Source organism: Boleophthalmus pectinirostris, unplaced genomic scaffold (assembly GCF_026225935.1).
Source record: "Boleophthalmus pectinirostris isolate CB_2022bp ecotype Guang Dong unplaced genomic scaffold, ASM2622593v1 HiC_scaffold_22, whole genome shotgun sequence".
NCBI lineage: Eukaryota > Metazoa > Chordata > Actinopteri > Gobiiformes > Gobiidae > Boleophthalmus > Boleophthalmus pectinirostris.
The window spans coordinates 20083195-20097132 of record NW_026571190.1 but is presented as its reverse complement, the minus strand read 5'-3'; the positions used below and the strand labels follow the sequence as shown (position 1 = coordinate 20097132).

The 13938-nt window shown below is 38.2% G+C and overlaps 1 protein-coding gene across 1 annotated transcript; it reads right to left on the bottom strand.

Moving 5' to 3' along the window:
- Window positions 1-7676: 7676 nt before the first annotated feature.
- rps15a (ribosomal protein S15a) lies at window positions 7677-12011 on the bottom strand. The gene is made up of 5 exons (XM_020941916.2): window positions 11909-12011; window positions 11059-11196; window positions 10724-10803; window positions 10565-10650; window positions 7677-7805 (listed from the first exon to the last, which is right to left on the bottom strand). The coding sequence occupies exons 1-5, from the start codon at window positions 11955-11957 to the stop codon at window positions 7712-7714; spliced, it is 447 nt and encodes a 148-aa protein (XP_020797575.2). The 5' UTR covers window positions 11958-12011; the 3' UTR covers window positions 7677-7711.
- Window positions 12012-13938: the final 1927 nt, after the last annotated feature.

Below are 13938 nucleotides of genomic sequence, written 5' to 3'. Positions count from 1 at the left end.
GAGACATAGGCAGACAAAAAAGTTATCTGCAAAGTGTCAGCCACAACTGGAAGTTTCCTGTTAACATAAATCTTAAATGTGCACTGCATAACTTTTTAAATTGAGGATTAAAATGGAAATGTTATTGCTTTGTCTAAAATGTTCCACAGTATAGAATAACCTATCTAATCATATCATGAGGGAGAGGAGTATGTTACAGCACTATGTTATATTACAATTCAGATCTGTGGAAAGTTGCAGAAGGAACTATTGTATTTTTGAGCAACAGAAACAAACGTAATGAATAAATGCTATATGGATAACTTTAAAGTCATACCATGGAGCATTCCAGGGAAAGCAATATAGAAACCGATAATGTTACATAATGTATGTGATGTCAATAATAAGTAATAACAGCCAGTAATGTTGGGCAATGTCCAAAGAGACCAGCTTCTCTTTGGGACAGACGACAGTCTCTGGAGAGTCAGGGAGAACATACCAGGAACCCAGACTTCATATGGGTCTGCCACTGATAATTCAAATAAATAAATAGATTTGTTCTCTTTTTTCAGCTCTGTTTCCTTTCAACATTTATTTAAATATGAAAACATAAATTATTGTCACATTTTCCATTGTCCAACAGTGCCCAAGACCACTTTAGGACATTGGTGAGCCTTGGAGCCAAAGCCAGGATCTCAAACTGCCTCCGATCATGTTTCCTTTATCACCATGCAAAGGTAAAACATTTGTTGACATACAGTAGCTAAAGTGAACTCATGAGCAGAAAGCTGAGCATCTTTATTTACAATTTCAGGAGCTGAAACAACAGAACAGCTAATGTGTCTGAAACCGTCACAGGTGCCAACACTGCCCCCTATAATACCCTGCGAGCAACAAGAGAACGTAAAGATTTGTCAGGTACAATTTCAAATGTGACAGTGTACAAAGACCAAACATCTCAACACCGAATTTCATTTGTAGGACCCAAAAAACGATCTCAAGTGTCACGTTTGCCTCCGTTTGGGCCCGAGAACTGGTCATTGACAGGGAACTATTTGCTGATCTCTGAGAAAACCTTGACATCAAAGATCTAACAAGTGAAATTTACATTGTAGATGCAAAATCACAACCAGTGCTGTCCTCAGTCAGTGACAAACGAAGGCCTGCCATCAGGTCAGAGGTTCCACGCCTGCCTCTGATTGGGTCTGCTTCTAGAGAGCAAACCCACCAAGTCCTCTGCCTCTGTCTCACGTCTGCCTCCTATTGGACCAGCTCCAACACAAAACAGGAAGCAGGCAAAGAGAGTGCAGAGAAAACTGAGCATTACATGTGCTTGTCAGCGCATTCCATTTGTCGTTATTAAACTTTTGAAATTCGCATATAGTTGTTTTGTGTTTAATTGGAAAAAACACCAGCTTTCACATGTGATGTTTCGCAGTATGGTATTAAACTTCTTCAGTTCAGATCTGTGGAGACATGACCCTGCTCAATAAGAATGTATGTTTTTCAAGATGATGTTCTGCAACAGAATCACCTGAATACACCTTGAATAAATAAGACTGATAAAAGGTTAATGCCATGCTAACTACAAAGCAGGATAATCCTATAAGCCAATTTTTAAATAGACAGTATCATTAAAAGCCATGAGCTGCACCCAGTAAATGTCAGAATGACCCAATAATTAGCCATAGAAGTTATTTATTCTACTCTCTACACCTCAAATCTTACAATATTACATAAAATGGCAAAACTCTTCGCACTGTTGTTAAGAAAAAGAACCCACAATAAATATTGAGGCCCAAAATTTTGTGTGTTTTCTGCCATTACTACCACTACTTCATACACTGCTACTACTACTACAAATACTACTGCTACTTCGGCCACTACTACTTCAACCACCGCTACTACTAAATACTACTACAGCTCATAGTTATTAGTCGTCATGCTAAACTTGAGTCACTTTAAGTGTATAAAGGGTGCAAGACTGTTAGAATAAACCTCCAAATGCAGCCATCTTATGTGCAAACCACATGTTTAAACAAAGATTAGTTCAAGGATTACAGAGCTGGATGCTTTGGTCTCTTGAGTTATCCTCCCTGCTTTATACTCATTAAACAAAATGGAGATGTGTGATAGAGCAGGAAGAGAGGCAAGACAAAGTGACATAGAGAGAATTAGATTGCCTGACACCACGTTAATTGAGCGATCGCCTCTGTGCCCAGCCCATCCTGCCAAGTTTTAATTAGCAGCTAATCAAATCAATACGGAGGCCACCGAGCAGAGAGGAAGGAGCAGGGACAGCCAGACACATCCTGGATAGCTATGGACCTTTGAACCTAGGAGTAGTTTTTTCAAAGCTGAGTAATGAGAGTAATTCTACAGGCAATTCTTAATTGTTGTAAATCTATTTCGTATTGTTCTTATTGTTGCCTAATATAATTGTGCCTGTTTATCGTATTGCAGTAAAAATGCTATTTTGATACTATAATAATTACTATACTGTTGAGACATTGTGCTTTCACATTGTTAGTATATTTGGGTTCAGTATTTAGCCTGTGGCAGCTAAAATAAGTGAGACATTGGGGCAGCGGGTATAAGAAGACACATCTGCTCCTCACACATAGACTTCGATTTTTATTTAGTTAGCTGACACTTCAAACAGTGAACCCCCTGCTCAAGTGTTAATTACAGTGATCCATGTCGTGATGTGTTTTGTCATTTTGTGCCATTTTGGAACACATGCCTTTGGTTATCTTACCAATCCTATGTCTCCAGCCTGATCTTGACCTGCCCTTGGGCATCCAGCTGGCAGTGACGTTATGAGAGCTCCAGGCCCTGGCTTCTACAGCTGCTGCTCCTTCTCTTCCTCTGTCAAACACACATGTGTAATAAACACAAATACACTAAAAGCTCTTGTTTACTTACAGTGGGTTTGCTATAGGCTCTCCAACTCCTCACTTTTTCCCATCTTAGTCACTCAAAGCAGTCATTGTTCCTCTTAAAGTGATGTCACTGGGTACTGATGTCATTTCAAAGTAAAACACCACTTTTAAAAATATTACCACAACTAAGATTACTGCTAGTATTTGCTACTACTTTTTAACTACAGTTATGAACTTTTGTCGAGTATATTCTATGAGCGCATTTACACATAAGATTTTTTTTTTTAAATCATTCAATGTTTTACTACAAAATGTACAAACAAAGTTGCTAGGTCAATTTAGTCCATTTCAGCAGAAAACAAGAATGACAGTATTCCATAATGACCCTGAATTTTCTGAATGCTTGGAGTCATGTTGAAAGTATAAGCAGATTTGAATTACAAAATCCTTGGCTTGCAGAAAAAGCTCTGTTTCTTTCAGGTATTTTCATAATCTTTGTAAACAGCATGCTTGTGTTCAGGGGGCATAATTGAAAAACAGGCTTACTTTTGCTACTCCACCTTAAAGAGGATGATTCACCAGCTGCAAATAATAAAGTGACTCGGATATGGGTCCAGATCGGAGACAGGAGCCTGAAGCAAGTGAGACGACCAACTAAAATGTCAGTCTGTTTGGAATGCAGGGATAGAAACATTATTGTACCAAGGACAGAAAATAGAGAATATAATGGACAAATATACTCCTAATAATGTGCAAAGCTTATCCACGCATCTACTAAAATTGACATTGTATTTTTAATGTACATCTTTCAGGAAAAACATTACAGTCTTTTGAATAGAGGGGAGTATTTTTATTGTGGCCTCTTTATTTACCTGACAAATAAAGACAATAGGGTGCATTGATTGGTTTTCACGTAAAATGAAAAGGTTGGCATTGCTTTTTGAGAACCTGGGTATTAGCTGCCAATTTTTAAAAAATCTAAGTTCATCAGAGAATAATTTGGTAGAAACTTAGGACTAAAAGGACTACAGAAAAGGACTAAAAAAAACTTTGAAGAAAATATCCCTAAATGTACAGCGAGTGAGTAAAAAATATATACCTCCACAGTCTCAAAAATTAATCACTATCACTACATTTATCACTACTACACAATATGTATGTCGCATTCTGTCAGTAGGCCTCCTGTCTGCTATCCCCAAACCTTATGGCCATACCAGTTTGTCAAGGAAGACCAGGTCTGGTTAGTACATGGACCTTGTTGTGTCCTTAGGCAACACTTCACCCAAATTGCCTAGTATGAATGTGGTGTGTGAGTAAAGGGGCTGTTAGCACAGTTTGACAGTCTCACTTCCATCAGTCTAAACCAGGGCAGCTGTGGCTACAATAGTCGCTTACACGGTGCTTTATAAGTGCTTTGGATATCTTGAAAGGCGCAGTATGAATCCAATGGTTGGTTAATTAATGAATTAATTATGTACACCCATATTTACACATGGAGAGCAAGGTGACAGGCTAAGTAATACAAGTTGTACCTCTGCCCCAATCCTATCCAAATATCACTCTCAGAAAGAATCTCTACTTTATCAACTCTGTCATTTTCTTAAATCTTCCGCCTCTAATATTTTAAATACACATTAATTTTCCGAGTATCTCTTTTGAAAAAGAATAACCAATGCCTTTTTACAATATTCCAAACAAACAAGAATGAGAAACGGCAGTTCCAAAATCTCATTAAACTGAATGAGCACACATGCAGTGGTATGTAATGCTGCAGTGAGGTGACAGAGCCTATAATATGTAATGTAATAATGACAATATAATTATTGCATTACATATTATAGGTCTTGGCATTTTTTTAGCCTGAGCTGTAATCACTGGTGGCTCTGGTTTACTGCAGGCGCACTGTACATCATCCAGAACCAGCACTGCAAGGCTCAAGGTGATCTATGCCTGCAAAATGAGAGGCCTAATTAATAACGCTAGTGTCTGTGTGCCACCTTTGGCCTAGCACTTATTATATGTGCATTAGCAGCTTGTGTTTGCTACTTGTTAATTAACCGTTACTTAATAAAGAGCAAGAAGGGAAGTAGTTGCACATGAAGTTTGCCTGTAGATGGTGTCACCTAAACTTAGAAGTAATGAAAATGTTCACTACTTACAGGGGCAGTGTGTAAGTTTTCACCACAGTGTGCCAAACAAAAAACAAACATGTATTTTTACTATGACCAGAGACATTTCAGCATTTCCTCAGATCTGACCTGTAACTTGACTTGATGACATTGTCTGCTTGTCTTCATGTGGCTTAAAAAAGTTTAATGTCATACTGTGGAATATTCCATGCAAAGCAATAACATCTCCACTGAGACAAGTAAGGACCCTCCATCAGAAAAGTAACAGGGCACCTTTGCACGTAGGTCTAAAGAATACTAATACAGTACAATACATCACACCATGCTGTTCGGTGAAATGTACCATGTTCCCTTATTCAGCAATGATCTCTTATAGGACTATAGAGTAAACAAACTGAAATAAATGTAGCCTACACTAATTATAAAAAGAGGCTAGTCTAGTAATCTACAACTTGCCCCCCTCTGATTTTATCCCACTTAGTAGTAGTAGCAGCAGCACTGAGTAGAATGAGTAGCTGTGGTCTATGAGAAGTAGCCCCGTAGTAGTAGTAGTAGCAGCCTAGCAGCAGTAGTAGTAACACCCCCCAAGCACCACCCAAGCCAGGACCCCAAGGAGCAAATTGCCCTTGAGGACACCCGGAGACTGCGGGCCAAGAATGGATGGCTGCACTCACGGCTATAAATTCACCGCTTCCTAACTATCTCATTCATCATATGCACACTACACAGCTCCCACCCACACTTCTACCTCCCATAGTAAATAAGGCAGGCAGAGATAGGGTGAAGAGCGAAAACATGAGATAAGTCTATCGCTGGAATAGCCATATGACAATGTGCAGCAGCCCTCTATTTCACCTTGGATTGTTTGAATGCATTTGGTTTGCAGTCTTCCTCCGGTGCGCTGCAAAAGACATTTTCATATCTTACCCCCTGTTGAGCACAGAGAAGTTTCTCTGTAGATACGTGGCACCTGGCGAGGCTGCGTTCAGATCAGAGCACCACACATGGCTTAAAGAGGAAGACTGATGCCCAACATGACATCCCAAAACACTGTGGACAAATAATTAAGTCTTATCAAAACATTATTTAAAATAATAATAATAATAACAACAATAATAATAATAATAAAAATCACTAGCCTATTTCAGAAGAGCTGATCTAGATCTATTCAAAATATGTAGACTAGCCTGCAGATAAACTTGCTTTTACTTAAGTTTAACACATTTGTCATCCAAGTGAACTAATGAAACGTCTTATTTTATTATTTGGGCTACTTGAACAATTGGATTGCACAAAAAGATAATTTTTGACATTTTTTGGTATAGGCAGACAGGCTTCGGACTCCTTTCTTCATTTTATGGGTCCACATTTCAGTTCAGTTAGTTTTAGGGTTTTATCACCAAATCAATCATAATTATTCTCTCTGCTTGCCAACCGTAGCCTGATGCCCAAATATCCCATTATGAAAAGTAGCGGACTAGTAACGTGCTCTTGCTGCCACCAAGTGGTTTTGAAAAGGAATTGCAGATTAATAGGAATTTCCCCCAGATGAAAACATGGTAGGCAGTGTAGCTCAATTACATATCCAAGCAAGGTTGTGTTTTTTGTACTTGTCAGCTGCTGAAAGGGTTTGATCATTTTAAAAATCAGCTTTATTCCTTGCATTGGAATCTTGAAAACTGACTTTCTTCTCAACGTCCATAGTCATCAGCATCAGTTTTGTTTCATTTTGGTTTACTTGATCTTATCAGGACAGTTACAAAATGGTAGGCAACTATTACTTTCTTACAAAGGTGATCTCTGTCAAAAGCACCAAGCCTTTCCCTGCATGTAATGGAATCCAGTGTTTGGATGTTTAGAGCAATAAAATGTATTACCTACAGAGCACAAGATAAAGCGATACAATTTTAAAGTCATCTGTAAGGAATGCTCCATCTTCATGCATTTGTTCAAACCAAAGTTAATATAGTACAGGCAGGCCAATGGAACAGCTCTCAACAGTTTGGTTTCATCAAAGCAAGTTGTTTTTCCACTTTACAAGGCAGCATCTAAGTGCTCTGGGCCCAAGAGAGGCAGGCTGCACACTCACAACCCTTTGGACAGAGCAGTGCATTAGCGGCTGTTACTGCAGCTCATCAGGCTCTGAACGGAGGTCAACTCTGAAGAGAAACATCAGAGACTGGAAAGGTCACACTGGACTCAAGTCTGTAGGAGCAAAAAGCACCACTTTAACAACCTGCCAGCAGTAGTCAGGCCACCAGGGACCTCTGCAACAAGGATGATGATCAATTACTGAAGTCTTACAAAACACTATGAATTTTAGATAACAGGCTTTATATCCATGCCTGGAAACTTTCATGGTATGGCATCATTCTTATCCATGTTCATGGTAATAAGCAGGCGGCATCACATATTTGATATTTGAGAAATAACCACACTTAATTACCAGATAGCAGTTTAATGCCATAGTGGAACATCCTCAACCCAGGGACATGGCAGGTGACCCTTCTACCAGGAGAGATGGTGCACCTTTGCCTTTTTTGGTTTAAAACTATTCAGATTTCAAAAGCTCGGGTTTATCCCCGCACAACTCATAATATGCATCTTTTTGCCATATAAACACATAATCCCTAATCCCCCCCTTCCCATCCCCAAAAGTAACAGTAATCAAAAGGAGGCCAGCAGCTTTCCTTGGTTGTTTTTATTTGCAGTTTGTACATGTTAGAAAAAGAATCCAAGGATTTTGCCTCCTGTGTGTTTCCGTCTGGCCTCTTCATGATCCATGATGCCAGCTGAAGTGGTCAGCACTATGTATCTGTGGAAACAAAGTATAACATTTGCTCAAGTAAGATCGCTACAAAATTACACCTTGTTGGATAATTGACATGCCATTTCTTTCTAGTAAAGTAATGAGCCATTTTTAACCAAAGTGGGTGACAGTCAGCAATCTGCAAGATGAGCATAATGTAATTCACCATTACTTTATAGCCCAATGCTTGTTCAAAATATGAACAGTTAATAAAATACAACATTCTCAGTACAAATGTTTGCAAAACCACGAGTAATTTTTATTCAACATGATCCATTTGAGCAGTTTACTATCCTGATAGTCAACTATTAAATACATACTAACTACCTATATTTTTTTTTTTTACTTTCAGTCTAGGCATAGTGCATGTACTCACAATTGAGCAGCTGATATTTTGCATGACATCAGTCTATGCATCTGCAAAGCAGTTTGATAGCAAAATACTAATTTATGATTACATTTAGGTAGTACTACTAATTTAGTTAGCAAAAGCAAGGTCAATGTCAGCTGATATTGCATGTGTTGTTTACTATGCCTCAGTCCAGTCTGCCTCTTCATGATCCATGATGCCAGCTGAAGTGGTCAGCACTATGTATCTGTGGAAACAAAGTATAACATTTGCTCAAGTAAGATCGCTACAAAATTACACCTTGTTGGATAATTGACATGCCATTTCTTTCTAGTAAAGTAATGAGCCATTTTTAACCAAAGTGGGTGACAGTCAGCAATCTGCAAGATGAGCATAATGTAATTCACCATTACTTTATAGCCCAATGCTTGTTCAAAATATGAACAGTTAATAAAATACAACATTCTCAGTACAAATGTTTGCAAAACCACGAGTAATTTTTATTCAACATGATCCATTTGAGCAGTTTACTATCCTGATAGTCAACTATTTAAATACATTCTACTAAACTACACCTATATTTTTTTTTTTTTACTTTCAAGTCTAGGGCATAGTGCTATAATGTACTATTTAATTGTCAAGACAGATGTGAGCAGCTGATATTTTGCAGTGACATCACACTGGTGGTGTCTATGCATTTTCTCTGGAGCAATGTCCAGCAGTTACCATGACGACAATGCAAACAACAGCAAACATAACCAAAACATTTAAGGTTAAAAATACTAAATGGATTTAAACACCACATTTCAAGAAGCCTGTAGTCACTACAATTGTTTATAGGCCTGTTGGTGCATTTGGTTTATCAAAAACTGCCTGACTAAAGGAAAAACCACTGGCTAATCTTAGCAACTAATTATGAAGAGATGTTTAAAAAGCACAAATCAGCTCTTCATTAGTTGTTACAGCTAAGACAGTTCTTTACTGTCAATCAGATTATGTTACAAAACTCAGATTCAAGTCCAATTTGAGTAAGAGCTTCAGACTGAACAGCGCCCATAGTTCGCATCACACCCCCAGGGAATATTGATGGCATTTGCTGCTAAGCATTAGTACAATACCACTAGTTTGATGACCTGGAGAGTAAACTGATCCACAAAAGATGAAAATCTAAATGTTGCAGTTAGGACAGTTTTGCTCATGCCAGTAATGCATGGCTCCTCTACTTCCTGTCAAAAGAACTCATCAGGATTCAAACAGGGCTCATAAGGTCTACAACTTTTTTGCAAATGGTAGGGAGCATCGGGCACCAAGGCACCCTTTAATACGAACTGTATGTAACACACAAGTTTCAGCTATATAAACATGCTGTGCTTTGCTATGCTGAGTGCAACAGAGGCAGGCACACAGATAAAGATGAACTAATTTCGCCCCTCAGACAAAAAAAAAAAAAAAAAAGTAAAAAATCCAAACTGCTTTGCAGTGTCCGTTCACTAAATATACAAGCTCAAAGAGCATGGCAAAAGTAGCAAATCTATGGAGTACTGTTGCCACAATACTAAAATTTTATTGATATAATGGCAATGGACAAAAACAAAACTGTCTTTAATTTTTAACCATGGGGCATTATATTCTGTTATAGCACAAGACTAATCTAAAACTTCATGAAAGATAAAAAGATCAAAATGTTTTAGTATCAATAGTTGTGCAGAAGTACATCTAGTCTTGGTATAGATTTGTGTCATATTTGATACTTTTGACAACCCGACACTGGAGAAAAGATAAAATTGATCAACTCCAACATAATTTCCAATTAGAGCACAAATCATCAACACAGAGCCCTTTTGATTAAAGTAGTTTTGTGTTGCACCAACAATGCCTGTCTACTGGAGTACTGTGACCACAGGGAGTAAACATAACAAAAACGGAACTGACCATTATAGATATCACAACTCAAGACAGCCCTAACAGTCATTATGTGTGAATCAGTAAATACTAAATTATATCCGAGAGAGATCAATTTGGAAGTTCACACAACCCCAATTAAGAAACACCAATACAGGGAACATATTCCAAAAAAGGGTGGGGCTGCATGTTATCAAAGCTCAGGACCATAGACTGTACTCGCTAGACACTGCAATCCATGGGGACTCCTTTTGACCCTAGCTCCAACTGACTTGCATAGGAATAGTCAGCCCTCTCTAACTGCTGCAGTGAGCCTCGTCATTTTGGTCTTAAAATGTTCCCATTAACCCACTTTACATGATCATGGTGTTTTTATTTCACCATTTTGTCCATTAATAAATTCCTGGACCCAAGCACTATGGGTGACATCACACTCCCTTTGACCACTTCTTTATGCAGTTTATACTCAGGATCAGATGCTACCAAGTGATAAATTGATGAAGGTGGTTCTCACCCGAACTGTCTTGAAGGGAGCAGGTTGTTCTGCCACTTCTCCAGATCCTTCAGCTGGAGATCAAAACGTGGGCTGATCACGCCACACTGGAGGAACAAACAGCATTTTTATGATTTATTTGAAACCGTGTACATCAAAAGTGAAGTTTTCACTCTTTACCTTGTTCAGTCTGCCTGTGAGATTGACAACTATTTTTCCGGCTCTGTGGTCGTCAATAATCTCAAACTCACCAATGTAACCTAGAAAACAAATAATTTTAAACATATGAATAGTGCTCCATAATCACAGCAACTAATGTCAAATTTGAGTGATGACATTAAGTGAACCCGCGTTTCCTACATTGTGAACAAATTATTGCCAATGAGACGAGAAAAACGCTACTGCTACTAACCAAAGATGGGTGAAGACCTCATTGTCTCAAGGACACGTGGGATTTCATTCTTCTCCCATGTCACAGCATTTTTACTATGGATTAATCCACAAATGCTACTCACCGTGCTTCATCATGACGGTTAGGAAGCGCACAATGACCTTGGAGCAGGGCCTGATGAGCACCTGACGTTTCCCACGCTTCTCTGCATTGTTGATGCTTTTTAAGGCATCTGCAAGAACGTTCATGCGCACCATGATGCCTGTAGAGGAAGGAAAAGTTATTACACAGAAATGCATTTTTTATTTATAAATTCAGTGCTTGTAACAAACAGCACGGACATAGTAGGTACATTAACACAAAATGTTGATGCTGTAATGGGACATCATCACGGTTATATACAAGAGTGCCATAGCACTCTTGTATATAACCGTAGCATTCAACAGTCAAGTAGCCAGAATTGTTCAACCAAGAGTAAACTTCTAGTTTTGTATCAGAAATAAATAAACAGAATAGAGCACACACTGTGCTTTCTGGACAATAAAACAGCCTTCAAAGTGTGCTCATCTGAAAGCATGGCTCTACTGACACTGTAGCTCCTGTTAGCCTTTAGGCTAAAAACTTGACGAATACCACACCAAAGGTTCACTATATGGCTCAGTCGACAGATATAGCTTTTTCAGAGCAGCATTTTACGGACACCACAGTAATCACATTCTCCTGTATGAACTACATACTCCAAAAGCTAACACTCCTGAAGGCGGCTTGAACACAACGATTCAGGGGCCGAGGGAAGAGCGCACGGAATGAAATGTGCAATTAACTAATTATCTTCGCAAATATTAACACAATAATCACCCATGAGCACTTTACAATGTGTGAATTATATCCATATTCCTTTCATGTGCGGGTTGATGATCAGATGCTTGAGATATTTGATAGATTGTATGAAAGGCTGTAAAAAGACATCTTACCGGTTCTGCAATATGGCGGAAAGAGGAAGTAGAAGAAATTGCAGTGCATTATGGGAAACAACCCCGAGACCTTTTCTACGCGAGATCCATGGCTCTATTGGGCGAGATCACTAAGTAAAAGAAGTACAACAGACACTGTTTTAAATGCGTTTTGTGTCTCTAATTATTATGGTCACAATAAAGTGTCTACCTAAGAAAATTAAAGTAAGTAGTAAATTTATCGGCGACTCATTTTACTACTAAAGGTTCAAATTTCTTTCTACATTCATTCATTATGTGAGATGAATTAGCTTATTTAAGCTATGTAAGGAAAAAACAAACATTAAATGCTAAAATAATAGAAAAATACATTTTAAGAACAGGCTCAAGATATACAGTCTGTGCTCAAGACCCATCTGTTTAGCTTAGGTTTTGATTAAAATGTATTATTACGTGTTATATTTAATGTATTTGTTCATTTACATGGCTTACTATTTTATATTATGCTTTTGGTGCTATTTTATATTGCAGTTTTTAGCTTTTAATCACACACAGTCTATGCTTTTAGGATTATGCTTTTTTTTAGGATCTCCAGTGTTTCCAGTGAGCCCTCTGCATCTAAAGCCGACCTTGGCATTGTACAATTTGGAATTACAAAATAAATATATTTTATAATTTTACCTCATGCATGGACTAAAGCTGCATTGCTTTTATTTTAGAGGTGTTTTTTTTTTTAGTTTTTTTTTTTTTTTTTACATTTTTTATAAGACAACCTAATTTTTTCATTGCTTAGTCATAACATATACTCATACCAGTCTTACCAGCTTGTCAAAACAATAGTATTTACTGCCTTTTATAAAGAAATACTTATATACTAATATATTTTCTGTTTCTCATCTGGCCTCAAGGAAAAAATTATTTCCCACCCCCGGTCCGGAGTGATCGATTACTGCTATATGAGACCTGACCTGTCCAGTGCATGCGCTCCTGGTGGAGGGCTGTTGTTTCAGCCCATACACTGTTTCAGCCTCATCTTTCCCCTGGGCCCTGTGCTGGTGTCCTGGTGGCTGCGGGCTGCTCTTTGCTCCTGGTGCATATGGCTCCTTTGATCATTTTTCCTTAGTTGGTTTACTCTTGAAAGTCAAAGATCTCAGTGCAGTTGAACAGGTGGACAGGTAGGGTCAGCAGATCTGTGTCAGGGCAGTTTGACATAGCTACACTGAGTTGTGTTTTGCTCCATTCATGCAAGTTTGAGTAACCCTTTACTCTGATGACTCTGTCATCTCCAAAGCCCAAAATGCTCTGTTTCACATTGTGATGTCATTAAAGCAGTAGTTTTCAAATTGACTGCTACCTGCCATTCAGTAGACTGGGTTCCAGGGGCTGAAATTATCCAAATAAATCTTAGTGTGGGGGGTTAGAGAACACAGTGGATCACGTCCTGTGTTACCACATGACAACACAAGGTGGAACAGTGTTTTCTATTTGAGAGAAGAACTCAGCTTAAATATGCAGGAATTGTGTGTTAAACATGTGTGAATGAAACAAAACACAACTCCAGGTATGTTTTTGACATGGAAACAACATTATAAAATAATTCAGAAAACAGAGTAATTTGGACCCTTTAATGACTAAAGCAGTTGGTGATGCATTTTTGTTTGAAAAGCGCTTTATGGGCTTAATAAAGTTTAATTCAAGTTTGACTGATAATAGATTTTCATTGGAGAATACATATCTAGGAGCCAGGGGCTGTAATCGATACAGTAGAAGATGGGCATACAGTCTAATCCTGATGTCTTAAGACATGTATCGACATAATAGATCCTTTATTGTGATAGGCTAGGGCACCTTTAAGTCTTTTAAAATGCAGTGATACACTGACTAACTTTAGTTGTTTGAATTGTAATGTGTGGCATTGTACTGTGGAAAATGCTTTTATTCTAGATCCTGAACTACCTGATTACATTGCCTGTTGTATCATGACTATAATCAAGTATAAGGACTATAATCCCTAGATTTTATTTACATACATTTACATAGGAGATTGATCA

Bases quoted from the DNA above. Each gene is read 5' to 3' on its own strand.
- rps15a (XM_020941916.2), bottom strand. From the start codon at position 11,957: ATGCACTGCAATTTCTTCTACTTCCTCTTTCCGCCATATTGCAGAACC. The intron at 11,197-11,908 runs GTAAGATGTCTT...CTTCCTCTACAG, and splicing joins TCCGCCATATTGCAGAACCG to GCATCATGGTGCGCATGAAC. The intron at 10,804-11,058 runs GTGAGTAGCATT...TTTGTTTTCTAG, and splicing joins AACCGTCATGATGAAGCACG to GTTACATTGGTGAGTTTGAG.